This window comes from Tamandua tetradactyla, chromosome 12 (assembly GCF_023851605.1).
Source record: "Tamandua tetradactyla isolate mTamTet1 chromosome 12, mTamTet1.pri, whole genome shotgun sequence".
Taxonomy (NCBI): Eukaryota; Metazoa; Chordata; class Mammalia; order Pilosa; family Myrmecophagidae; genus Tamandua; species Tamandua tetradactyla.
Genome location: NC_135338.1, coordinates 73,095,256 through 73,121,883, shown reverse-complemented (window position 1 = coordinate 73,121,883; position 26,628 = coordinate 73,095,256). Strand labels below are relative to the sequence as shown.

The following is a 26,628-nucleotide window of genomic DNA, read 5'->3' as shown; positions in this document are numbered from 1 at the left end:
TACATTTGGGCAAGCTTTATGGAGGACAATTGGGCACTAGCTATGAAATATTACGTAGCAAGTAATTTTGCTTCTAGGAATGTTTTTATACTTGCATTGTATAAATAATGTGTTCACAAGTTTATTCACTGTAGCTCATATTGTAATAGCAGCAACGGTAACCTTTCTACAATATGGGTCAAGGGTATGAAATTACGTCTAACCTTTCCATTCCCATGCTCCTGTAGAAAGTAGAGGAGAAGGGACTAAATTTCCATAAAAGTACAGACGTAGATGCATACTTAGTAGTCACTGGATTGGAGACCAAAGCCGAAAACATGAAATATATTCAATTCATCGAAAACTAGAACCTATTCCTTAAGGACAGTGACCAAATTTTATTTATCTCTCCCTGTCCGGATCAAACACAATTAAGGATTTGATAAAATAATGTAGACAGATGGGAAAGAGTGGTAGAACCCGGGAACGGGGAATCAGAAAGGACGCCAAGGTGCTGTGGTTACCTGGAAGCCAGAGAGGGACACTCTGAGTGTTGCTCACCTGTAAATCAACCCTGGAATTGCCCTTCCATTGGACTTCTTGTGATGTAGGAAAATAAACCTTCAGTTTCCTCATCGGAAGGAGTTGGATTTCATAATATCCGAGCTCTCCCCTCCAGTCTTCAGCTCCGACATCTAGACTATCAACCTCTCCGCGTCGGTCGCCCAGGAGACGAGCGCCACTTCCGGCAGACCAGTCACTTCCTCTGCGGCCACGCCCCGTCCCCGCTGGAGGGTGCTGATTGGTCCGTTTGAAATGCGCCGGGCGCGAGCCTACCTGGGCTCGCAGCGGCGCTGTCGGGCTTTACGGAGCGCTGCGCCTGAGCAGCGGTGTCTTTCCCGCGGTGCGGCCCAGCGGTTCAGCGGCCCAGCGGCCCGCAATCTGCTCCAGCCCCGCCAGATCGAGCCCGGCGTCCCGCGCGCGCGTTAAGGCAGCACGGAGTCTGCTGCCATGAAGCCAGCGTGAGTTGCCAGCTCCGGAGCAGGGAGGGCGGGAGGTCTGGGCGGGAGCCGCGGACCTGATTCTCCTCACGCCGTATGCGGGCCGTAGGGTCTGGACCAAGGCCTCGCGCTGCTCCGCCGCAGCCCCCAAAGTGAGAGCCTCCACGTGGGACTGCTCGGGATGAGGGCCGGGCAGGGAGACTTTCTCCGCGGTGTCCCGCAGACTCCCGCCACCCCTGAACCAGACGCCGCTGGCCCGGTCCGCACCGGGAAAGTCAGCCCGAAGTTGGGGGGTGGGTGGGTGGGTTATGTAGTGACCCTGGTTCCCGTTAGCAGTGTTGTCATGCGCCTGCCTCCGCCAGACCTTTCTCAGGTTCCCGTTTTCTCTCCACCACTGCATTTTGCAGGGTTAGTGCGAGTCGGGAGGCGACTGTCATCTGGATCTTCTCACGGGTTACACCGAGTGTTGGTTAGTTGCTCTCAGTCCCTGGAGAGCGCTGGCGTTATAGAGCTCTGCGTGCTTTTCGTAGTCTAGCTCTGTTGCATGAAGGCGGAGGCTAAAACCTTATTTGGGCTAGTCACTTTTGCCCTATTCTTAGGTCGTAGACGGACACCCGCCCACATTCCTCACTGAGTACCTGACATATTTTCGGAGGAGCTTAATTTCTTGATCACTTATTGCAGACAGAAGTACTTGATATGCAAAGAAGATGGTTGGCCTTATAATTATTCATAATTTTAGCTAGTCCTTTGTAGAGGCAATTTGTTTTATTAAGAGACCAAAGTCAAAATCTTAAAAAAGGTGAATTTAAGTAAGCCTACCACAATATTTTACCCTTTGAAAAGGCTAATTTCCTTCTGCTTCGTCTGGGAAATTTTTGAGAAGACTCTTCTAATAATCTACAGCCCAAGTCAGTAATTTCACTTAATTTTAAGGTTAATTTTCCATCTAGTCTATAGATAATGTAGGGGAAAAGTGGCATGCTAGAGAAATGGTGAAATACATGAAAATATCTTCTTCTGTTCACCTTACATCAAGAGAGGAAGAAATTTGCAATTTCGGACCACTCTTTTGGGGACAAAGGGTGGTAGTTTTGAGAATTCAGTGATTATTTCTTCCTTGAAAGTATGAACAGATTTTAATGAAAGAATGGATTCTTCTATCTGCACTTTAATAATTTATTGACGTTAACCACTTGTCAGTCTTCTGTGGCAAATGGTTGTTTGTGCCGTATGTGCTTGTGCACGTGTATAAATGCCTTTACAGATAAATATGGTCAGTTATCTGTAGATTTGTCAAATTTGTAGTACCTCTAAAATTGTTCAAGAAATTATGCAAGCTCTTTAATTAACCAAAGAGGAAGTAGGTATATTTGGTACCAAAATGTATTTGAAACCAAATTTTAATTACTTTTGGACTATATATACCACAAACATTCTTCTATACTGTTGCAATTTATTATTCATATTAAGAAATAATTTTATAAACCCTAGGAAGGTTGTCTTTGTATGAACTAAGCTGAGATTTCTGTATGTTGGTGCTGAATTGAAACATTTTCTATCTTTGACAGAAGGAATAAGACACCCAGGAAACCTTTAGTGAAGAAAGGATCCCAAACGAACCTTAAAGACCCAGTTGGGGTAAGGGTGCCCTAAGATTTGTGTATGTGCGTTCTTCGACCCAATTCTCTCATGGGAGGAATGGGAGAAAAGATGTGGAAGTGGAGTCAAAGAACATTTAGTTAGTTAAAAGGATTGTACTAAATTGCATAAGGCTAGTTCTAAGCTGTGAAGTTTTGTTTCTGTATGAGATTCATTAGTCCACTAAAATGAAATCTTCAGTTGTTGATCGCATGCTTCCTAAAACTAATTATAATCTGAAATATTAGATAATTTAAAATACTCTTCAACCTGGTTTGTACCCTCTGGAATGGGGGGAAACTTTCTGCTTGGATGATTGAGCGTCCTCTCCCATCTTAGGACTGCTTATAAGTATAGTTTGTAGCTTTCTTTATTAAATTTGCCATCAATTACTATAGCTCCAAACTCTGCTTCTTGGGGCCAATTATTATACAGATTCTGGTATATAATAGCTTTTTTCAGTCTAATGCCTACTCATAATTGCAGGTACTTCACTAATTTCAGGCTTGTGAGCTTGCTTTTAAAAGCAAATGTCAAATAGACAAGGGGCCTCTCTGAAGCAACTTTCACTGGCACTAGTCTGTGTCTCTGGGTCAGAGTTGAGGGAATCAGGTTCTTCGTACACAGCTGAACCAGGATTTCTTCCGTCCTGTCACTGATAAGGAGACCACAAATTTCAAAACTTGCACTGTTTTATTTGTTGGTAACTCTTAGGTTAAGCTGGCAAGTTTTGACATCCGATTCCAAAGAATTCTAACAGCTTTTAAAATAATTCTCCATGTGTGGTGTGTGGGTTTTTTTAGAGAGATGTTTGTATTATTAGTAATATAACTACTATTTGTATATAATATAGTGAAGAGTAGCTGTGCAATTTCATCTTTTTGTTATCAAAACTTATTTGAATTTTATAGCGCTGAGTTTTATAGCGCTCCTAAATTGAGAGGCCAGATGTTGAGCAAATGAATGGGAACGCTTAAATGAAAATTTTGGCAAATAGTCAACCTTCATTTTTTATATCCTTTCTTCGTTTCAGGTATACTGTAGGGTGCGCCCACTGAGCTTTCCTGATCAAGAGTGTTGTATAGAAGTGATCAATAACACAACTGTTCAGTTGCATACTCCTGAGGGTTATAGACTGAACCGCAATGGGGACTGTAAGGAGGTAATTCCCATCGCACCCAAGTTGTTTTTACTCAAAATGTTGTTTCCTAAATGGCTTTTCCATTTTTTAAATTTAACAGAGTTCATGTGTGATGCCACTGCTTTAAAAAAGATTTGTTTCACTATAACTAGCAGATCTAAAGTGATTTGTGGGGTGTATAGACACATCTTTGGTATTTTAGAGTTAGTGGATTGCTTTCAGGGGGTAATTTCTTATAGTGGATATTTGTGTTTATTGCTTTTTTAAAGTATATGTCAAGGATAGTTTAATATGGAATGACATATTATAGTAGGTCAGCCACCCACAATATATATATATAATTTTGTGTGTAAAGATTAAAATCACATTTAATATGTATACTAATATCAATCTCTTAGGGAGTGTTTTCATTTTTAGTAAAATACTGAACAAAAGGAGTTGAATTAATTTTAACAAACATTTCGCTTTCTGCTGGTAGTTGGAGGTTGGAGGGAGATTTAAAAAAACGAGTAAGGTATAATCCTTTATGGAGAATGCAACACAGGTGGAAGAACAAGGGGTGAACAAGTAACACTCATAAATAAGGCAGAAAAGCAGGTATGCTAAAGAGGGCTAGATACCTAACTTGCAGCATACCCCTTTGTCTACACTACTCCAATGACATTGCTCTTAAAAAGGCTGGCAATGGGCTCTTTGCTGCTAAATTTGATGTATACTTTTGTCCTCACAATCTTTTTTTTTAGCACCACCCTTCTTCCCTGAAGTATTCTTCTGTCTCTGCTTCCACTTTCTCCTATTCCAAAGTTTAGTGTTCTCTTCTCCCACAGACCACCCTTGGTTGGCTTGCCTCTCTTTCCAACCTCTAAATAACAAGTTGGCTCCCTCCCTGGGCTCTCTTCTCATTTTCACATGGCTTTAAATGTCAATTATATGGTAATCATGCTGAAGTTTTTATTTATAGTCCAAACCTTTTTTCTTGCTCTAAACTCAAACATCCAGCCACTTGTTATCTCTGCTTGGATGTCACCTAGGCATCTCAAAGTTTACATATCCAAAAAAGGAGCTCTTGATTTTTTTCCCCTCTGTATCAGTTCCTCTTAATAAAAATTAGCTGGTCTGACAAATTGCTCAAGCCAGAAACCTTGTTCCTACCTTTCTCTTGCCCTTCCTCATATCCAGTTCATCAGCAGATCCTATCAGTTACATTCCTAAGTTCCAAAGTGTCCTTTTTTATCTCCACTGCCACCACTCTAGTTTTGAGCCTCATTACTAATCACCAGAATCAATACTTCTCAAACTAAGTGTTGTGAAGGAACAGCTGTTTTTATTTTCAGTGCGTCGTAGTGTTGTGAAGGAACAGCTGTTTTTATTTTCAGTGCGTCGTAGATTTCAGTGCGTGGTAGATTGGTACTGTTAGATCAATTTGAAATTTACTTTCAATTTCTGTAATTAACTCAACATTCATAGACAGGTACTAGTTTGAGTAGCACTGAAAAGACCATAGCGTAGCCTGACGTCCCGCTTCTACTCTGAATCTATTTCTCTAATTCATTTTCCACAGAGCAGCCACGGTGATCTTTTAAAGCATAAATCAGAATTTATGTTTAAAACCTTTCAAAGAATCAAGACTTTAAATGGAGGCCCAGCCTAATCTCCCTCGTGTTTGTCTCTCCAGCCTCATTTTTTAGTACTATTCAGTCCTTTGAGTTCATTGGATAAGCCAGCATCTTGCTCAAGGCCTTTCTCTCTCCTTGAAAGGGGCCTGTTTTTACTATCCCATATGTAGGACTCCCTTCTCCTGTGGTCTAGCTCTATGTATTCATAGCACTTACCACAATCTATAGTCCACATTTGTTTATTGTCTCTCTCTCCTGTTATGATGTAAGCTTCCAGGGTGTATGTACTGTATCTGTCCTGTTCACCAACTGCTCAGTAAATGTGGATTGAGCATAAGTAAATAGTACAGGAAGGCTCCATGAAAGGGCAGACCTTTGAGGATGTGAAGTAGTTAAAACTGATTTACTAAATTTTACTTCTTTGAGTTAATTTCGAGCATGTATGACCAGTACCAAAGGTCGGTGGGGATTCGAAATTCTCATACCTTGGAATGGTAGTGGGCAACATTGTGTATTGGAAAGAATATTGGACTAGAAATAACTTTGACTCTGATTAGCTCTGTGGGTTCCTCAGAGTCAATTAAAACAAAACCATTCTTAGTTAATGAAGCATCAGTGGATTTAAGGCTTTTTTCACATTATCTTTAGTAATTGTGACTAAAAATATTTACCACCTGATAACTAGGATAATTGAGTTGTGTTTTGGTAACTGGTGCCCTGCTAGCAATGGTGCAAGCTGAGCCCTGATCCAGGTTTGTGGGGGTCTCGCCACTAAAGGAATTTAGGCAAACGACAGGATCAGTAGGAATAAGTGGTAAAGTTTATTAAAGAGAAAGAGAGTACCGCACACCTGCCCAACAGAGGGACACATGCTGAATAGAGGGGGTTAGCTAGGTTTATAGGAAAGTTTTACTGGTGGCAGTTTTCCATAGTAACCTTTGGACACCAGGTGTCCTCTTTGTTCTAGGAGGAGATAGCTAGCAGTTTGTTGTCACATACCTAAAATTTGTCTTTGGGCAGATGTGTAACAACCTTTATGATTCTATTCTTATCACTAACTCAGAGTCCACTTTGGGTCCATGATTTTACAACCTTTTATGGTTTTAAGTGGTTTCATGGGTTTTAGGGCTTTAGGGGAAATTTTTATCCCAAGAAATTTGTAGTTTGTATTAGTTACTTTGGAACTAGATAAGAAACAAGGGACTTGTGGCTGTCTGTTAACTCTTTCAGAGCTAGATAGGAAACCAGGGACTTGTGGTTGTCCTATTTTATCCTGCTTTATTATGACTTTTTAGTGTGCCACTAAGAAATGAAGGGTTTCAGGTTTAAAGGCTAGTCATGATTTTTTTTTGTATGTATCTTTGTCTTAAATGTTCAAAAAAAAACTTCTTTATAATTTTAAACTGATGTATTTCTAGCCTAGTTACAGGGAAATTCCATTTACAGATATTTTATTTTTTCCTCTTCACAGACTCAGTATTCATTTAAACGAGTATTTGGTACTCACACTACCCAGAAAGAACTGTTTGACGTTGTGGCTAACCCCTTGGCAGATGACCTCATTCATGGCAAAAATGGTCTGATTCTTAAATTTTTGTTGGGTTTTTCCCCTTCTGATAAAACTTTTTGATATTTATACATTTGATTTATGTGTGGAGTTGAGATCAAATTGATTTGTTAGGATAATGTTAAACCTGCTTTTTTGAGCTGGTTAACTTTTAGTATTTTTTTAATAGAATGAAGAAATGTTACAAATGGAGGAGGACCTTTTAGATATGACTAATTGTGACTTGCTACATTGTAGGTCTTCTTTTTACATATGGTGTTACTGGAAGTGGAAAAACTTACACGATGACTGGTTCTCCAGGGGAAGGAGGGCTGCTTCCTCGTTGTTTGGACATGATCTTTAACAGTATCGGGTCCTTTCAGGCCAAGCGATATGTAAGTGTAGTTATTTTGTGTTGTGACTACTTCACTTATGAATACAGGGACTAAAACATATAGATACAGTAGTACTAAGGGATCTCAAGTATGGTTCAATATGAAATATTTTTCTTGATTCTTAAATAGGTTTCTTACTATTTAAGCCAAATTCTAGAAAAATCATGGTCTCATTTTCACCCCCATTTCAGGTTTTTAAATCTAATGATAGGAATAGTATGGATATACAATGTGAGGTTGATGCCTTATTAGAACGACAGAAAAGAGAAGCTATGCCCAAGACTCCATCTAGCAAGTGAGTAATTGGATTTGTACATAATACAATGGAATTTTTTCAGGTGGTTTCCTCAGTCATAGGAAGTGGTGAAAGTTTCATAGGGAGAATGGTCTAGTTATTGACTTTAGTGAGAGCAAAGCTGAGAAATGTTTCTAAGTAATTTTATTTGCCCAGATTTTCTTTGGTTTTGTGCTTAAAACCTTCCACCTTGAATCACTGTTTAAAGAAGGTGCCATTTTGGGTGGGGAGAGGGTGTAAAAGCCTGCACTACACTGTGTATCTTGGAGACAGGGGTGTGTTCTCAGTGCACTATCACTGTGAATAAAGTTGTTTTGTGCATTTCTGTATGTAATTGCCAATAATATGTGTTACACATTTTAGTTTCCCCCTTGGGATCATTTACTTATGGTATGGATTCATAATGTAGAAGATCAGACTTTTTGCTTTTTTTTTTTTTATTTTATTTTTCAGGCGTCAAATAGATCCAGAGTTTGCAGATATGATAACTGTACAAGAATTTTGTAAAGCAGAAGAGGTTGATGAAGATAGTGTCTATGGTGTATTTGTCTCTTATATTGAAATATATAATAATTACATATATGATCTGTTGGAAGAAGTGCCATTTGATCCCATAAAGCCAAAGTAAGTAGTAAAGAAAACCCTTTCATAGCTGTTTAACCTTGGGAAAGGTTTCCCCTCACCTAAATGAGCCTTAGTTTCTTTGGCTATAAATGGGAATAATGCTTACTTTTTGGGGTTGTTGTCAGAATGAAATTATATAACTTGTATATCTTGCAGTTGGTACTCAATGAATGTTTTTATTATTAATAATTAGAATGCAGTTTATTAGAGAACCAATGGATTAAAGCCTTTAGGAAGAAGAGTGACTCAAATATTCATTGTGGGGATCATCTTTGGAAACTTTGGGCCTTCGGCTGTGTTTTGAGAAGGACTTTTTTAAGGGTGTGTCCCTGTGAATATGCCCTTAGGCTACCTCTGAAGAACCTGAGTCTCAATGTTGGGAGTTTTGTAAACTCTTTAACCTTAGTGATGTCTTCACAATAAGCCTTTGTGTGTATGTCTAATGGAACATTATTAGAGAAACAGCTGGGTTTAGAAAACAGACTGAGTGACAGTGTATCACTTTTGTTTACATTAGACTCCAGTTGAAGCCATACTTGTTAAAAGTATTTCCGTGATCCTTACTGAATCACATTTTTTGCAGGTATCATCATTCAGAATCCTTTCACTTCCATCTGCATTGATTGGGAAAACAATTACAAAGTTGCTAAGCAAAGGGAATATAAAAGTATTAAGTTTAGGAGTTTATGTGAAGGATGACTATGTCCTTTTGAGTTCTGTTCTGTTCAGTCTTTGCTCAAATGGGAACTTTATAAAGGAGTTTTGGGAGTGAAGTATGTTTACTCTTGTAATGTTGGCATTAGGAAAGAAATACTTAGGTTCAGAGAAATACATGGGAAAGCAGGGAAGTTAAGAAACAATTGTTTTTTTATATCAGGTTTCTTTCCCATTTATTTGTTTCAAAGTGTCAGTTGTCTTGACTCTACTTTTGTATTTGCTCATTTTTCTAAATTTTTTATGATCCCATTCATTGCTATGTTTCATTTTTGTACGTGTGCCAAGTTTTTGTTTGGTTTGTTCTAAATGAGATTTTATTTTCAAAGAAATGTGTCTTGTGTGCCTTTTAACTTTTCTGGCCATCCTTTGAATAAACTTAGAAAGATGCAGTTCCCTGTCCTGTACTCTGGACTGAACATGTTACTGTGTAATGGCTGCGGTAGAAACAGTAACTTATACCTTATTCCTTTGCTAGGTGGAACAGTTGCAACACTCCCATGAGGAACCCAGATTTTGTGTATGTGATCATGTTGGCTCTTTTCTTAGGAAGGGTGCAGTTATACCAGTGGTTGGCATCTGTGGCACATTTGCATGTAGGTGTATTTTATTGGCACTGGGCTATGTCTGAGCCCTATCTTGCTTCCTTAAAAATCTGCCACTGACTATGAGTTATGGTGGTTGGTAAATATTCTTTTGCTACCAGTCAGAAGACTGAGTCCTATCATATGAACTAACGCTTGACAAGCCACTTTTGAAAAGATTGCCATTCCTGGTATATACCAAACTCTTTCTGAATTAGTTTTTTGCTGTCTCTGAGGTCAGAATCAGCTCTGTCTGATGGTCTTTTAAAATTAGGAAAATGCTAGATTTTGTTGCTTAACCTGTGCATGTAATGTAGCTGTTCTACTACTCTGGCCTTTAATTGTTTAGTAAGTTGTCATTTAAGGTGCTTTGTGAATTAGAGTAGAGCTTTAAAAACAAGGTGGTTCCTGTTATCCTATTAGGTGACTAACCTTGACTATATCTTTATAATCTTATCCATGTTTAATATATCTCTGGGGTCTTAAGCTTTTTCTTTACAAGAATGGATGTCATGTTGCCTGGCATTTTAGTCTTTGTCTTAAGTGAAGATATTAGCAATTTAGGAAACTAACATTTTTTCTTTCTCATAGACCACCACAATCTAAATTGCTTCGTGAAGACAAGAACCATAACATGTATGTTGCAGGATGTACAGAAGTAGAAGTGAAGTCTACTGAGGAGGCTTTTGAAGTTTTCTGGAGAGGTTAGAAATAGAGCTAGAATTGGAAAACCATAAAATTGTTTTATAGTTGACAGATGCTACTATGATTTGGTAGCAGTTTTTCTTTTCTTTTCTTTTCTTTTCTTTTTTTTAACTTAGGAGAGAGAATGTATAATGAAATGCCTGAGTTTAGATTTTACCAATTATTTCTCTGTCATCTTAGGCCAGAAAAAGAGACGTATTGCTAATACTCATTTGAATCGTGAGTCCAGTCGTTCCCATAGCGTGTTCAATATTAAATTAGTCCAGGCTCCTTTGGATGCAGATGGAGACAATGTCTTACAGGTAAAGTTGTAGTGTGTGGAGTTTTCCATGTTCTAGTTGAATTCTCAATTTATGGAGTTGGAGTTAAATCAGGAAGATTTCATTGCAATAAAGGTGTTCTAGAATTAATACATATGATGACACTTTTTAAAAATTGTTCCATAACATAGTGTAGTTTTAGGAAGTGAATCTTAGAACCAGGCATTTTGCTGTGAAAGGTTTTACACATCTTAATTAATCTCTTTAATAGAGTAGATAAAATGAGAAGAATGTATGAGTCATTGTTTTATCTCTGAAGATTCAGTTGTACATGGAAATTCAGTTTAAGGTTTTACAGGTCGATAGTTAATTTTCCAGGGTAGGTACAGTTCAGGAGGTGTTCAGGGTTCTAAGTTGTTTATCTCACTGGCTGATAGGTCATCAGCTGGTCATTGTTTACCCCTGGGCCTTGTCATGTTGTAAGGCTTTTATCACATAGTAAGAACACTGGAGGCCACGTATAAATCATTTAATAACTTTAAGCTATTAGAGTATAATTCCATTTAAACTATATCATGAAATTGTGGCATTATGAAGGTTTACAGGTGGCAAGAAGAGATGGTATAGCATTGTAGTTTAAGCTCATCCATTGAAGTAAAGACAGCAAGGATTCGAATTCAGTGATTCCTTTTTATTTATTAACAGTCTGACCTAACTGTAATAGGACCTCAAAAGTTGTGAGAATTAAAGGATGTAGCACATTTAAATTCTTAGTCAAGTGCTTGGTTTATAGTAAGCACTCAATACGTGTTAATTGGGAAATGATTAAGTCAGGCCTGCACATATTCACTTGATTTCCTCTGAATTGCATCTGTTAAATTACTAGTTATGGACTGCTTGACTTTCAATTCTTATTATAAAAATTATTAGATTATTATGAAATTATTAAATTTCTGGCTATAAACAATTTAAGATAGCCCTGTTCTAGACTCACTCTTTATTCAGCAAATATTTGCTGGGTTCCTTAGCGCTACGTACTGCGTAATTTATTGATTTGAATCTATTTAAAGAACCAATTAACCAGTTAAACTCATTTTAGGGTTACTGGCATTATGATCTTCCTTTTAGGAAAAAGAACAAATCATTATAAGCCAGTTGTCATTAGTAGATCTTGCTGGAAGCGAAAGAACCAATCGGACAAAAGCAGAAGGGAACAGATTACGTGAAGCTGGTGAGCAAAACATAGTACTTATTTATTACTACAATTTTTTAAAATTGCAGTAGTCTGTTTATTGATAACTGTTTAAGCGTAATTGTCTTCAATTTGATAGTTTAGATAGTAAGTTGAATGGCCAGTTCTGTTTCTTTGGCTATACCTGTTTAGTGTTGAACTATTAGAATGAACTAATGAGGAAGTTTGATTAAAATAATTATCAAAAAGTTTGTTATATCTGTTGGTGGTATTGTAGGTCACTATTGGGTGTCCTTGATATTTAGTGATTTAGCAGTTATTAAATTAAGTGATTTAGCAATAATTTCACGATGGTCATGGTGATAAAAAATTGGTTTCTGGAGATTGGAAAAACTCTCTGAACACAAAAGCCAATTGAAGGGAAATCTAGTGATTTTTAAAGTTTTTTTTCATTTAGTACAGCCATGTGTGCTGTGCTTTATGAACATTAATTGAGTACCTACTGTGTGCCAGGAATTGAACACAGATGTAAAGGATGAAGCCCTGCCCATAGAGCCCAGACTATTGTGAGAGATAGTCAGATAACTAGACTATTTCAAAGGATTGTGGGGGAAGTGAGCTTCAGGTACTTTGGGGATGCATCTTAGACTGGAGGTGGGGTTGGGGAAGAATTTATAGAGCTGACCCTTAAATTGAGTAGGAGTGAACTCTATGAAGAAGGACAGGATTAAGAAGCATCATCCCTGCCAGAGGAGGGAGCTTCTTTAAACAGGCCAGGTCCTGAGAGAAATGGCAGGATCAGCATAGCTGAAGTGGAGGGGGTGGGGTGGTGAACCGTGAGGACTGAGTCAGGATAGTGAGACAAGGTCATGAAGACCCTGTCTAGCATATTAAAAAGTTTGAACTTTATCTTGAAGGAATAATGGTGGCTATCAATTATTGAGGGTTTAGTATATAGAGAAAGTAAAGACGTGAGTGGGTTTCAAGGCTGAAGAGAGATGAAAAAAATTGAAGTCCAGAGGTGGGAAATAAGGACCATTAGATCTAGCCTCTAGCCTCTAGCGTTCTACCTGTCTGAATCACTTGACTCTTCTGAGTAGACTGTTCACCATTGTATCCCCAGTGCCTAGTACTTAATAGGGATTAATAAATATGAAAGTGATGATGTTTGAAGGATAAAGATCCCAGCAAAGACAGGAGAATCTGGGATCCAGATTACAAGAGGTATCTTTAACCTGGATGGGAAATAAGGTTTAACTGGATTGGGAAGAAAGTGAAAATCAGAGGGAACAAAAAGAAGTGGACTCTCACTGGTAACATGAGTGAAAAACAGATGTGACAAGAGTTGGAGGGGAGGAAACTAGAAGAGGAGATTGTGATTGGGGCATATGACATAGGTTTTCTGAGGCGCAGCAGTTCTGAGTGATAAGGTTCAGGGTATGGGCATGGTTGTATAGCTAAAATGGAAAAGCAATCATGATTTACTGGAGTGGAAGAAGTCGGGGCCATCTAATACTGGCATGTTAGAGTGATCAACCTCACAAATACCAAATGACCCAGGGGTTGTCATGTAGGAGGAACATTTGAAGGCAACAGGTAAGAGCTAGGAAAATGTTGCTGGCCTTCCTGTATTCACCAACCTATAAAATGTTAGGCAGCTTTTACTCAAAAAGGCTACAGGGCCGCAGAGGAAAGCATTTTCTTTCTGGGAAGTAAAGAGTTAGGTTTCACAGCTTCTAGACTTTTTTGTGCCATCGATGCAGGTTGAAGTCTATGAACCCTTCTCAGAATAATATTTTTTAATGCATAACATAAAGTATATAGGATTGCAGGGGTGAAAGGGTAGTTTAGTGGTAGAATTCTCGCCTGCCATGTGGGAGACCGGGTTCGATTCCCGACCCATGCACATCCCCAAAACAAACAAACAAACCAAAATTCAACAAATATGCTGCAATAATGGGATACTCATGTGGAAAAAGAATGAAATGTGACTGTGACCCCTGCCATAACAGCACACACACACACACACACATACATACACACACACACAAAACAGGACTATAAAGGAAACCAATTATATTGAAATATATTTTTAAAGATATTTTAAAAAAATTGTTATAGTAATTTATATGCTTCTGTATTAATGCCTTAAATAAAAACTTGGCAGCAAATCTAATAACAATTTCCAAGTAGTGATGAACACAAATACCTTGAGATGTCTGCAATAAACTGTAATGTGCTATTAAAAAATTTGTTATATATTGGTGATAAAATCACAAGTACTACTACTGTGGTTTTTACCTATATTCATAATTGAAGGAACTGCTACATTTTAATTAGGGGCCAATGAAAATAAGATATAATTTATTTCCCATTCAAGTATGCAGATTCATTGTGTTTCAGTTCCTGGGCCACTCAAGCAAATCCCATGAAGTGGCTTGGCTTAAATATTGGGAATCTATTAACTCACAGTTTTGAACTTAGAAAAAAAAAAGTCTTTAGGCAATGCCTTCTTCCCAAAGACTAGTGTTCTGGGGCGGACAGCCAGCAATCCTTGTTCCTTGGCTCCTCTGTTATTGGTCCTAGGCTCCTCTGTCACATGGTAATGCACATGGTGGCCTCTCCTGGCCTCTCCCTTCTCTTCTAGGTTCCGTTGACCCTCAGCATCTTGCTTCCCATGTTTTTTTCTCTCTCTGAGTTTCTTTAGTACCCATCTGAAGCCATACCTTACTGAAGTAACCTCATCAAAAGAGCCTTCTTACAGTGAGTTCACATCCGCAGGAATGGATTTAGTTTAGGAACAAGGTTTTCTGGGTACATAGCTCCAAACCACCATACCCTGAAATCTCCAATGGACAACATGGACTCTAGATTAAGAACTGCTAGATCATTAAAGAAGGGAGGTGAATGGATCATTCTGTGAGAAGTTTGAGGCTGTAGGGGAATTAATTCAGTTGCCAGTATAATGGGAGAGGAAGGGATTGTTGGAAATTTGGGTCGAGGAAGAAAAATCATGCATGAACCATGGAATATTATACGGGTACAGATGAGTTTTGTATTTTAGGAGGTGGCAAAGAAGAAAAGCATGGTAGAGTTAGCTGAAGGTTCCAGAATGAAAAGTCTTACGAACTTTTGGGGTCTGTGCACGTGAGAGTTCCTTCATTATTTATTGGAGGCTTGATTAATTTGCCTTGGGTCAGAAATCCAATAAAGGTGATCAGAAGTAACAAGCCTGCCTTCTAAGAAATCCTTGTTCAGATATACAGGGGACAAGGTTAGCTGTTAGAAATAGCTAGGATGCTTGATTTTTAGAAACAGCACTAGCACCTCTGGAGGAGGGTGAGACTTTTAATCTTTCTTGATGGTGCTAGCTGTAGCCCAAAGTGGTCATGCTTTAGAGAAAATATTTTAATATGAAGATATTAAACATCTGCATCTATTATGTTCTTTCAAGAATTTAGAATTTGGAAGGGACCTTATAAGTCATTAAGTGTAACATTTCATTTAGTGGAGAATCCTTCTGATGGAATTCCTAAAAGATACATATTTAACTTCTGAAATATTGTTATCGAAAGATAACCTGAACCATGCATGGACAGCCCTTGAAACTGAGCAACTAAAATCTGTAATTTGCAATCTCTATCTGCTAGTTCTATGAAGATTTTACAGTCAAACCTACTTTAGCTACTTAATTGTTTTCAAATGTTTTCTGTGTATGTTTTTTATCAGGCAACATTAATCAGTCACTAATGACGTTAAGAACATGTATGGAAGTCCTTAGAGAAAACCAGATGTATGGAACTAACAAGGTAAATATCAGCCTTCTTCAATCATTTGTATAGTTTCATTTGTGTGAATTTTTTGCCTTATATATTTGGATTTGAATATATTTATAGATGGTTCCATATCGAGATTCAAAGTTAACCCATCTGTTCAAGAACTACTTTGACGGGGAAGGAAAGGTGCGCATGATTGTGTGTGTGAATCCAAAGGCTGAAGACTATGAAGAAAGCTTGGTAATGTTATTTTATCCTATAAAGTATCAGTTTCTGAAGGAAAAACATGATTATTTGGATATGAAGAATGACATCTTGAACTGTAAACTAATCCAACCTATATTGCTTTATTTAATCATTTCTGAAGAAGAACTAGATATGCTTATTTGTTTAAAACTTCTGTTTGTTTTGTATCTCAGCAAGTCATGAGGTTTGCGGAAGTGACCCAAGAAGTTGAAGTAGCAAGACCAGTAGACAAGGCAATATGTGGTTTAACACCTGGGCGGCGATATAGGAACCAAGTTCGGGGAGGTCCAGTTGGAGATGGTATGATTTGGTGTTATTGTCATTTACCCCACTGGTTGCTCTCTTATTTTTCCAGTCTTTTTCTACATGAGAGAACTGTTTACTTCCCTTTCCCTCAAGAAACAAATACAAAAAATTTGAACCAAAGAATAAATGAGATTTCTCCTGGTACTTATTAGAATCAATTTTTAAGGAGGTATGATTAGCAACTCTAGAAGTCACATTGTTAGTTGAGCTGGGGCTTTAAACACAGTATTAACCTTGTTTAAATACATAAGTAGCTCTTACTTTTTAATTTTTTATAATTTCTTTATAATTCAATACAGAACCCTTGGTTACAGAAGTGGTTTTGCAGAGTTTTCCACCTTTACCATCATGTGAAATTTTGGATATCAACGATGAACAGACCCTTCCCAGACTGATTGAAGCCTTAGAGAAACGACATCACCTACGGCAAATGATGATTGATGAGTTTAACAAACAGGGTAAGGGCAAAAAGTGTTTGCAGTTTTTTTAACCTCAGAAATTAAAGGAATTTGCAGTGCATCTGAGTTCTATGGTGTGACATATCTTTAAGGAAGGTTATTTTTGTATCTATTTTATGATGCTTAGACATTTTTTATTACACTGACAAGGAATATTTTCCCATAATCCTTTTTTATATTATAAGAAAATAAAACAAAAGAAAAAAGTGGTGTCTGTTTTCCCTTTTTTTACCAACGATGATGGACACAAGAATAATAGCTACTTTAAGTTCCTACTGTTTACTTATTTGCAAGGCACTTGGACATACATTGTGTCTTAATAAGTGCATCCTTGTGCAATTCACTTAATCCCTCTATTCCTTAGTCTCCTGTCTGCAAAATGGAAATTGTAACTGTCCCTACCTCAGGGGGTGTTGAGAGGATAAATGAGATCACGTGTGAATCACGCACAACAGTGAACATAAGCACTCGATCAAAATATCTGCTGTTTTTATTTAATCTTCACAATAAAATTGGGATGTAGGTGGTATTTAAATCCTCATTTTGAAATGAGGAATTATGATCAGAGGAAGTAAGAAACTTGTTCAGAGTCACATAACTAGCAAGTGGTATACCAGGGATTCTAACTTGATCTAAATGATCCTAAATCTAGTGTTATGCCTACTTTTGCATTTGTTATTCTGAAGCAAATAATTTACCAGGAGGTCAGTGGGTTATAAGAGATGGGTAAGTGGAGGCCATAGTGCAAAATGAAGGCCTTCACATTTTTTTCAGTAATAAACAAGAAGTTTCTGTGAATGTCTCTTGTAGATTTAAGAGTAAAATACTGATTTCCTTCCAAACTTGTTTTCTGATGATAGACTGACTCTTAAAAAAGAGATTTGCTGAATAGCTACATTTTATATAGTATCTGCTAATAAATTTGATTTTGTTGCTTATTTTAGAATTGGAGTAAAACTTGGCCTGTGTGCTTTTATTGCAGCAATTACTTTTAAAGCGTTGTTACAAGAATTTGACAATGCTGTTTTAAATAAGGAAAACTACATTCAAGGAAAACTAAATGAAAAAGAAAAGTTGATTTCAGGACAGAAATTGGAAATAGAACGGCTGGAAAAGAAAAACAAAACTTTAGAATATAAGGTTTGTTTTGTGCATTATTATAATCGATGTATATGCTGACCATTTAATACTGGTCTCTAGCTATATATGTTATTCTGCTTTATGGGCTGGTAACTACTGCTCATTAAAATTTTTTACTTGGCAATTTAGTAAATTTAGAGCTTGGAGGGTAGAAGATAAACATTCATTTTCTATTCTGAAAATAGCCTAAAATGGGGGCTTAATTTTAGGAGAAAGTGGTTCTCTGAAGTCAGGTATAACTTCGTCTTTCAGTGAGAAACTTGTTTAACAACTTCTCATTTCTAGGAATGGAGATGGGAATGTAAATGAAAATTTATAGGAGAGAATGTGCTTTTTTCATGATTTTCTCTTACAACTATGCTTAATCAGGAAAGATATTATTTTATAACTGTATGAAATGTTTACATATGAAATATTAAACATAATGATCTACCTTCCCAGATTGAGATTTTAGAGAAAACAACTACTATCTATGAAGAAGATAAGCGCAATTTGCAACAGGAACTTGAAACCCAGAATCAGAAACTTCAGCGACAGTTTTCTGACAAACGCAGATTAGAAGCTAGGTTGCAAGGCATGGTGACAGAAACAACAATGAAGTGGGAGAAGGAATGCGTGAGTGTCATTCTTGTGGTGCTTATCTCAGAGTTGGGTGATTTATTGAAATTAACTTAAATTTTTTAATTTTTGTACTTTGGGTAGGGTTTTGGTATTGGCAATAGTAGCCAACTATTCTTTCTCCTTCCAAATCCATGATAAGTTAATTATAAAGCATTGTTCACTCTCAGGAAGAACTGGAGAACTCTCATTTTTAAGAAATAAAGAGACTGGGTAATCTGGTACATTTGTTTGATGTGCTTGAATTAGAGTATCAATTGATAATGATTATGTATAGGAGCGTCGAGTAGCAGCTAAACAGCTGGAGATGCAGAATAAACTCTGGGTCAAAGATGAGAAACTGAAACAGCTGAAGGCTATTGTTACGGAACCCAAACCTGAAAAGCCAGAGAGACCCTCTCGTGAGCGGGATCGAGAAAAAGTTACTCAAAGATCTGCTTCTCCATCACCAGTACCTGTAAGTTATTTGTACTTTTACAGTAATTTAATACTAGAGTAAATATGTTTTAAGGGAACAAATTTTTCATTTTACACTACTTGCATTTCTTAAATCTAAAAGTATTTGAAAATTTAGTATAAATATAAATTTAGAACAAAAATTGTATAATTTAGTACAAATAATTATGCTGTTTTCATATGCTAAAATTATAGAAAAGTAATTTTCTATACAGTATAAACAATAATGAATTGTTTCTCTCAGTTTTTCAGTCTTACTCATTAATTTCTCTTCAATTTTTTTAGCTTTCTAGTAACTATATTGCTCAGATTTCCAACGGCCAGCAACTCATGAGCCAGCCGCAGCTCCATAGGCGCTCTAACTCTTGCAGCAGCATTTCTGTAGCTTCCTGTATTTCGGAATGGGAGCAGAAAATTCCTCCGTACAACACACCTCTCAATGTCACATCTATTGCAAGGCGTAGGCAGCAGGAGCCAGGACAAAGTAAAACTTGTATCGTGTCAGACAGAAGGCGAGGGATGTACTGGACTGAAGGCAGGGAGGTGGTTCCTACATTCAGAAATGAGATAGAAATAGAAGAGGATCATTGCTGCAGGGTTAGTGCCAGTATTATTTTAAAGTATTGAGCAATAGATTTTATGTTTGTTTTTTTTATATACCTTGGTTCAGAAAGTTCAATGGAAAGATGTGTGCGCTCCAGTTAATTTGAAAGATCGAATCACCCTGAAGTTGAGGCCTGGCTTTTCATCTGAAAAAGCCAAAACATATTTGGCTACAGAATACTGCCTTGTGCGTTCAATGAATTTGGCCAGTTTGGTGCATCCCAAACTGTCTTTTTCAGTTGCATAAGCTAACATGCATTACACAAAATCAGTGAATATGAATGTTTTAGAGCACACTTTTCACTTTTCTCTTTTAAATTTTTTCTTTTGGGTTCCTTTCCCCCAATTAATTTTTTTCTGGTTTTAAACATTTGCTTTTTAAATTGTTTTTCTAAGATTTTTATTTTGAAAAATTTCAAACCCATAGGAAATTGAAAGAATAGTATATAACATCTTTTTCCCCTTACCTAGATTTACCAGTTGTTACTCTGTATAGATGTAAATATTTTTTCCCTCAATCTTTTAGAACTGATACTCCATCCCTAAATTCTTTACCCCCTATCTTTTAAGAAAAAGGACATTCTCCTACATAACCACCATCCTTGCCACATCTAAAAAAGTTAACATTAATTCATTAAATATCCTGTGATAAATAGTCTTTACATTTCCCCAGTTGATCCAGGAATGTGGGGTTTTTTCAGTCTATGATCCATCAGGGTGCATGCACTGTATTTATTGTTCTTTAATCTCTTTTAATATAAAATAGTCCTCCTCTTTTTTTCTGATTTTCATGACATTGACTGTTTTGAAGAGACCAGGCCAATTGTTTGTAACTATTGAAGGTCTGAATCTATAATAAGTTCTCTTAATTTCAGGGCCTTTATCTTGATTTATGAGGACTTTCCCTCATTCATCAAGAGTATTTACATACATTCACCTTCATATTTTTGTTCTTGGGGATAAAGGTGAAATTTTTCTTTGAATCTGGATAAACGGGCCAAGTAATACTGTAAATTTACATTTAGAAAATCTTTAGTTTTTTTGTAATCTTATAGTAAATATGTTTTAGATTTTTTTGTTGTATAATTTAAGGTTGCAAACAAAAGTTCATTTTGTTAGCCACATCCCTGATTATTAAGGGATAGTGATAAACTCCAAAATGTTTGCCAAGACACCATATTATTCTAAAATCTTTTGAGTACAGATTTTGCCAATATACTTTTTTAGGGAACAAATTATGCTGAATGGTCTTTCTGATCAACTCTAGTAAATCCCCTTATTTCATGATGTTTTTAGATTGAAAACTATTCAAAGCCTGCTTATGCCTGGTCCACACTATTGTAATATCTGATTTGGCTATGAAGTATTTAAGAGGATTTACTGGAGATCCTTTAACTTCTCGTCTGATCAAAATCTCTTTAGAAGTGCAGCAGAAAATTACTATGAGGTTATTATCTATGAATTTAGAATTTTTTGGCAAAAAATAACATTAGGTAGACTGAATTTATAAAAGAAATTCAAAGTTTCACAAATACTAGTAGGTTGTAAGGACTACCATCTTTCCAAAGCTTGTCTCAGAACGTATTTACTAGTAGATGTGTTCAAGAAGGCTGATACCTTTGCTAAATGGTAATCGTAAAGAGCCAGGTTTTTGTTTAGCTATAATTGAACCATTTTAAGCATGGAAAGTTTCCTGCTTTAAGGCTCATGTATCATTTACTGGTGAACTATTAGCCATGTTTTGTAGTATAATGATCTGTGCTGTCACTAGTGCTTCATTTGTTTCTTGTAATTAATGTGGGGAAAAATGCTTCAGTTATCCAGGTAGGCGTTTTAGAATTGGCATCTTGATACTTGACCAGCTTTGAAGGATTTGGCCTGTGACAGAACTTTTTAATTTACTTTATTTTATGAACAGAAAGTGTTCACAGAATTTCAAAGATCACTATTGCTTCAAACTATTAACTACATACTGGATATGAAATATTTTTTCTTAGGTTGAATATACTAATATTTAACTTTTCCCAGATTATTTGATATTTGACTAGAAGCGACTAGTTTTCTGTTGTACATTGGAGACTGACACAGACAGTATTCTTTATTTGGTTCTTAAAACCTTGATGAAATATTTGGGAAAAAAATTAGTTGGTATGTTTTAGCCATTATTGTATCTTGAACTTTTCATGAAGTTCTGTCATGGCATTTTAAAACTTTAAATGAAAATGTTCAGAAGTAGTTTATCCTTTTATTCTTTTTTTTATATCTGGTTATTTTATCTTATGTTCTGTAGTTTTTTATGCTATATGCTTCATCAGCTTATATTTTTTTGTCCCTGTTTTTTTATAAGGAGTGTCAATGCCTCTTTTGCTTAGAGGCCTGTGATATATTTAAGGCTTTTATTGGTCTTATTGAAACTTGTAAAAGAGTTGGGACCTAAGTGATAACCTCACAATAGCATGCACAAATATTGTTTTTTTTTTAACTAAGGATGCAAAATGAATTTTTTGTCTTGAATATAAGCTAACTAGGAAAGACTAGCAGCACTACCAGAGTTTTTCCTTCTATTCTTTGTTGAAAGGGAAGTTCCTTGGTAGGAAAAAAATATATATATAAGCTGGTATTAAAAGAGATTTGGTAGTTTCATGCTTACATACGGAGAATACTTAAATTGCTTGAATAACATTTTTAGCTTTTGAAAAGGTTCATGCATTTGTTTTGATATTGTCATCACGTAATATAGTCAAACCTGCTGCACTTCTAATAACATCTTTACATTAATTCTGGGTTATGCTTGTTTCTTGATTCCTCTTCCAATCTGATCAGAACGCACCACCAATTCGTCTCCGACACAGACGATCACGCTCTGCAGGAGACAGATGGGTAGATCATAAGCCTGCCTCTAACGTCCAAACTGAAACAGTCATGCAGCCACATGTCCCTCATGCCATCACAGTCTCTGTTGCAAATGAAAAGGCACTAGCTAAGTGTGAGAAGTATATGCTGACCCACCAGGAACTAGCCTCCGATGGGGAGATTGAAACTAAACTAATTAAGGTAAAACAAATTTATACAGGAGAAAAAAAATACATAAAAAGTCAACATAATAACCATTTGCCCTGCTATTCCTTGGATGCCACACAGGCAGTGTTGACTAGAACATAAAAACTTGAAGTAAACTTTCTGTTTGTTAAAACTAAAGTAATTGCTTAGGTTATGAATCTGCTAAACTGGGACTAAATCTGGTAATTTTCTCTATGTGAGACTCAGATTCTCAGTGTTCTTAGAGGAACTCCAGATCTATAATGTACTGGTTCTTAAATTAATGTATATTTCATTTTAGCCCCTTTTTAAAAAGTAGTCTGAACAAAGAATTCCTAATTTTTCTATCAGTTCAAGAGAAAAGGCCCACATTAAAATCTGACCTATCAGTATTACTCAGGCACTAAGCTACCCAGGGCCCTGTCCTAGAAGGAGGCCTGCCTCAGTATTACTCAGGCACTAAGCCACCCAGGGCCCTGTCCTAGAAGGAGGCCTGCCTCAGTATTACTCAGGCACTAAGCCACCCAGGGCCCTGTCCTAGAAGGAGGCCTGCCTCAGTATTACTCAGGCACTAAGCCACCCAGGGCCCTGTCCTAGAAGGAGGCCTGCCTCAGTATTACTCAGGCACTAAGCCACCCAGGGCCCTGTCCTAGAAGGAGGCCTGCCTCAGTATTACTCAGGCACTAAGCTACCCAGGGCCCTGTCCTAGAAGGAGGCCTGCCTCAGTATTACTCAGGCACTAAGCTACCCAGGGCCCTGTCCTAGAAGGAGGCCTGCCTACCTGGGGAGGGTTTTCTTTTGGTCACAGAGTCAGTGAATAATCAGGGAAGTAAAGGACAAGACTAAAGAAAACAAAGAAAAAGCTTTTCATTTCAAATTCAATATAAAGGATAGTTTCTGCTATAATTATAGTTACAAATAAGACCATACTGTAATTGGAATAATGGGGGCGGGGGGGATGTACCCAGAGAATGAAGTACAATGCTTTAATACTTTTTTTTTCTTTTATGGCATGGGCAGGCTCCGGGAATTGAACCCAGGTCTCTGGCAGGGCAGGCGAGAATTCTGCCACTGAGCCACCATTGCACCGCCCAATACTTTTAAACTTCCAATGGATTTCTTAATCCTTACTGCAGTACATTTTTAAATTATAAATTACTCAGTTTAGTTTAAATCATAAATGACATAACAGTTTTTTTTTCAATTATGAATGTTACTGATTATATTGTATTGGACTTCTTTTGTTTAGTGAGAAATATATACTGAATCTTTTTTTTTTCTGGTGCACAGGCCAGGAATTGAACCTGGATCTTCCACTGTACTGAAATTTTTGAAGTGTTTTAATAGTTCAGACTCATCAATCCCAAAAACCATCTGCTTTTGTAGGTGGGAGTTTCCATAAAACAGTAGAATCTTGACATCAATTTGAAATATGCTATACATGTGTTTATCATTTGGATTTACCAATGTGTTACAATGACCTTTTCTCTTGGCTTTAGGGTGATGTTTATAAAACAAGGGGTGGCGGACAATCTGTTCAGTTTACTGATATTGAAACCTTAAAGCAAGAATCACCAAGTGGGTGAGTGATAATCAAAGATGTCTCTTTAGAGGCTGTCGTTTTCTTAAATGCTTGTTCTTGAAGAACAGAAGATCCTGTAAGATTTACACTAATTCTCTGAAGGAATATAGATGATATTTCCCTATTTCTAATATTTTTCCTGTTCTTCTAGATTCAAAAATAATTGTTGCATCATGTTTCCCCTTTCTCTGTAGTCGGAAACGAAGATCTTCCACAGTAGCAGCTCCCCAGCCAGATGGTACAGAAGGGGAATGGACTGACGTAGAAACAAGGGTAGGGTTGAACAATTAAACATTTGTTTCTTAATAAAAATAAGGGGATATCATGTTTTAAACCTCATAGCTGTAGCCATTTTTGCTTCTTAAAGAAGCTGAGGTACGCTCTCACGTTGCCAGTGACACCTATAGGCTTTGTAACAGCAGTCCTGTGAAGGTGTCTGCTTAGGTCTTCAGTTCAGAGCCCCTGTTTTCAGTGCAGAGGGACAAGGCCCAGGAATTGTCCAAGACTGTCATTCTATTATAACAGGAATTCATATCAAGTAGATGGGAATCTTCTTGGAAGCCGCCTATCAGGGTTCCCTTGGTATTTCTGTTCCTGATGAAAGGCTTACAGGGAAAGAACATGAGAAGGTGGAATCAGGACGCCAGGTCTTGGCCCTGGCCATTATTCTCAAGAACTTCTAATCCTCATATGTAAAATGAGGGAAGTTACCTGAATGACTTCTAAAGACCAAAGAAATCCCAGTGTTTGTGGCCTGTCAGAAATAAATTTCAAGTAATCTGGTATTTAAAATAGGTATCTTTGCTGGACTAGAAAGCATTGTTGACTTTCATCTTGGGTTGAGCCTAATTTTTAAGGAGAATTAATTGCTTTTTTTTTTTAAACATTTTTTATTATGAAATATAACATATACAAAAAAATCAGTAAACTTCAAAGTACATTGTAACAAGTAGTTATAGAAGAATTAACTGTTTTATAGACTGTTGAGAGGTGCTGATCTTTTCCTTTTCTGTCCTTATCAGTGTTCTGTGGCTGTGGAGATGAGAGCAGGATCTCAGCTGGGACCTGGATATCAGCATCATGCACAACCCAAGTGAGCGCTGACTAACTGGGGCCTTGCTGCATAGGTTGTCCCTCTTGTAATAGGTCCACCTCCTTCCTTTTCCTTACCATCAGCTAGTTTTAAGAGGAAATAGGGGATTTCTGTTTACCCCTTGAAATATCTGGGGCCTACTGGCAGATTGTCGTTGGCAGCAGGAGTGCTGAGAACTTCAGAAGGCCTGATAAGAGCAATTAGAGCTCTTGTTTGCTATTGTCCATAAAGCTTTCAGAGGTTGGAGACTACCTGTAAGAAGGGAAGACTAAAGACACTAGTCCCAGATAACAGCTCTTGGACTTGCTTCTTGGTCTTGTTAGAGCAATAAATGGTCAATAAAATAAATAAACCTGAATGGGAGAATTTATAGCCAGGAAAGGAATCACATTATGCTGTGTACTGCCCCCTGTCCCCATTCCCACCCCCACCTTCCCCTTAAACATACCAGGAATCTGCTTTATTTTTTACATTTTAGTTAGTGAAACCCCTTCTTTTCATATATCTACGTATACAAGCCCATGTGTCCTTTTTTTTTTTAATGCTGTATAGCGGGGGTCAACTTTCATTCCTTTTCCATGTAAGTATCCCGTTATTGCAGCACCATTTGTTGAAATTTTTGTGTTTTGCTTGTTTGTTTGTTTCTGGGAAGTGCATGGGCTGGGAATCAAATCCAGGTCCCCCTCGTGGCAGGCAAGAATTCTACCACTGAACTACCCTTGCCACCCCTATGATTATCCATTTTGACATATGTATTCCTGAGGCAATTTGGAGAATTATTGCAACAGGATAGACAAAGAAAGGAAGTCCTGCTCTCTAAATTTAATGGTAGATAAGTGTATTTTATAAAAGTTTTTTGCTTTTTCTGAAGGACTTAAATTTTCCCATGATAAAACGGATTCTTCTCAAAGCCCTCCTAAAGATTCAGTTGATAAGAGTGTCAGTAATTCAAATTACTAAAAGCTGGGTTTTATGTTTTAGGCGCAAGAAGCCATGAGCTGACACAGGTCCTAGTAACAAAAGAACATTTCCCCTGGGGTTGATGATTTCTTCAAAGCCATGCCAGAAGCACTCTGAGTCATCTTGTAGAACTCCTGCTTTGTTGAACATCACAGACTTTGGACACGTAATATACTGGCCTAGATCAGAGCTTCCCTATGGTTCCAAAGACATCTAATATTCAACAAACTTATTATATTTCTTGCCATATTTAATATTAACACAGAAAGACTCCTTTTCCTTATCGCTGTATGAACTTTTTTATAATGCTATTTTTGGTATATTTCTTGCATATGTATAAACTAATTCATGCAAGTTTTGTCTTGGGTGATTATGAAAGAATATGTCTAGATGACACTTTTTTATTGTGACTTTTCCAGCTCTGGTCTGAATATTTCTTTAAGGTTTTATAAACAAAACAAATGCTGCTATTGATTAGCTGCAAGAATGCACTTTAGACATTTGACAATTCAGACTTTTGACAATTCAGACTTTTAAGGAGATGTCAGCGACTGACCAATTATCAAACCATTTTAGGAAGTTGTTTTGAATTTTGTATGTATATATTCATTTTCTGACATTTAGATATGTAAAAAAGTTGAAATAAAAAGCACTAAGA

The 26,628-nt window shown here is 37.2% G+C and overlaps 1 protein-coding gene and 1 long non-coding RNA gene across 9 annotated transcripts in view; one reads left to right on the top strand and one right to left on the bottom strand.

Annotated features, from left to right (window-relative positions):
- The first annotated feature begins 841 nt into the window (after positions 1-841).
- KIF23 (kinesin family member 23) lies at positions 842-26,628 on the top strand. 6 transcript variants are annotated; one of them, XM_077123925.1, is made up of 24 exons: positions 842-1,001; positions 2,552-2,621; positions 3,655-3,783; positions 6,850-6,955; positions 7,183-7,319; positions 7,511-7,614; positions 8,068-8,238; positions 9,431-9,472; positions 10,128-10,240; positions 10,422-10,543; positions 11,630-11,732; positions 15,423-15,502; positions 15,590-15,709; positions 15,889-16,015; positions 16,321-16,479; positions 17,462-17,619; positions 18,061-18,234; positions 18,515-18,694; positions 18,979-19,290; positions 22,120-22,350; positions 23,835-23,917; positions 24,112-24,190; positions 24,940-25,010; positions 25,992-26,628. In XM_077123925.1, exons 1-24 carry the CDS (start codon positions 991-993, stop codon positions 26,005-26,007), a joined length of 2,898 nt encoding a protein of 965 aa, XP_076980040.1. In that variant the 5' UTR covers positions 842-990; the 3' UTR covers positions 26,008-26,628. The 6 variants fall into 6 exon arrangements, with proteins under 6 accessions (XP_076980040.1, XP_076980038.1, XP_076980044.1 ...); XM_077123923.1 differs by lacking the exon at positions 25,992-26,628 and adding an exon at positions 25,563-25,964; XM_077123929.1 differs by lacking the exons at positions 18,979-19,290; positions 25,992-26,628 and adding an exon at positions 25,563-25,964.
- The window catches only part of LOC143652361 (uncharacterized), a 47,277-nt gene continuing 39,517 nt past the window's right edge, over positions 18,869-26,628 (bottom strand). The window contains exons 2-4 of one of the 3 annotated variants that reach the window (XR_013160580.1): positions 22,070-22,159; positions 19,354-19,442; positions 18,869-19,243 (exon numbers count right to left, since the gene is read on the bottom strand). This is a non-coding gene — a long non-coding RNA (uncharacterized LOC143652361). Of the gene's footprint in view, positions 19,244-19,353; positions 19,443-22,042; positions 22,160-26,628 lie in introns of all 3 variants that reach the window. The other 2 variants (XR_013160581.1, XR_013160579.1) reach the window with 2 other exon arrangements.

What these genes read in the sequence shown, in the direction of transcription:
- KIF23 (XM_077123923.1), top strand. An exon ending in ACCTTAAAGACCCAGTTGGG is followed by an intron (nt 2,622 to 3,654) that starts GTAAGGGTGCCC and finishes TCTTCGTTTCAG; the next exon opens with GTATACTGTAGGGTGCGCCC. An exon ending in AAGCAAGAATCACCAAGTGG is followed by an intron (nt 23,918 to 24,111) that starts GTGAGTGATAAT and finishes CTTTCTCTGTAG; the next exon opens with TCGGAAACGAAGATCTTCCA.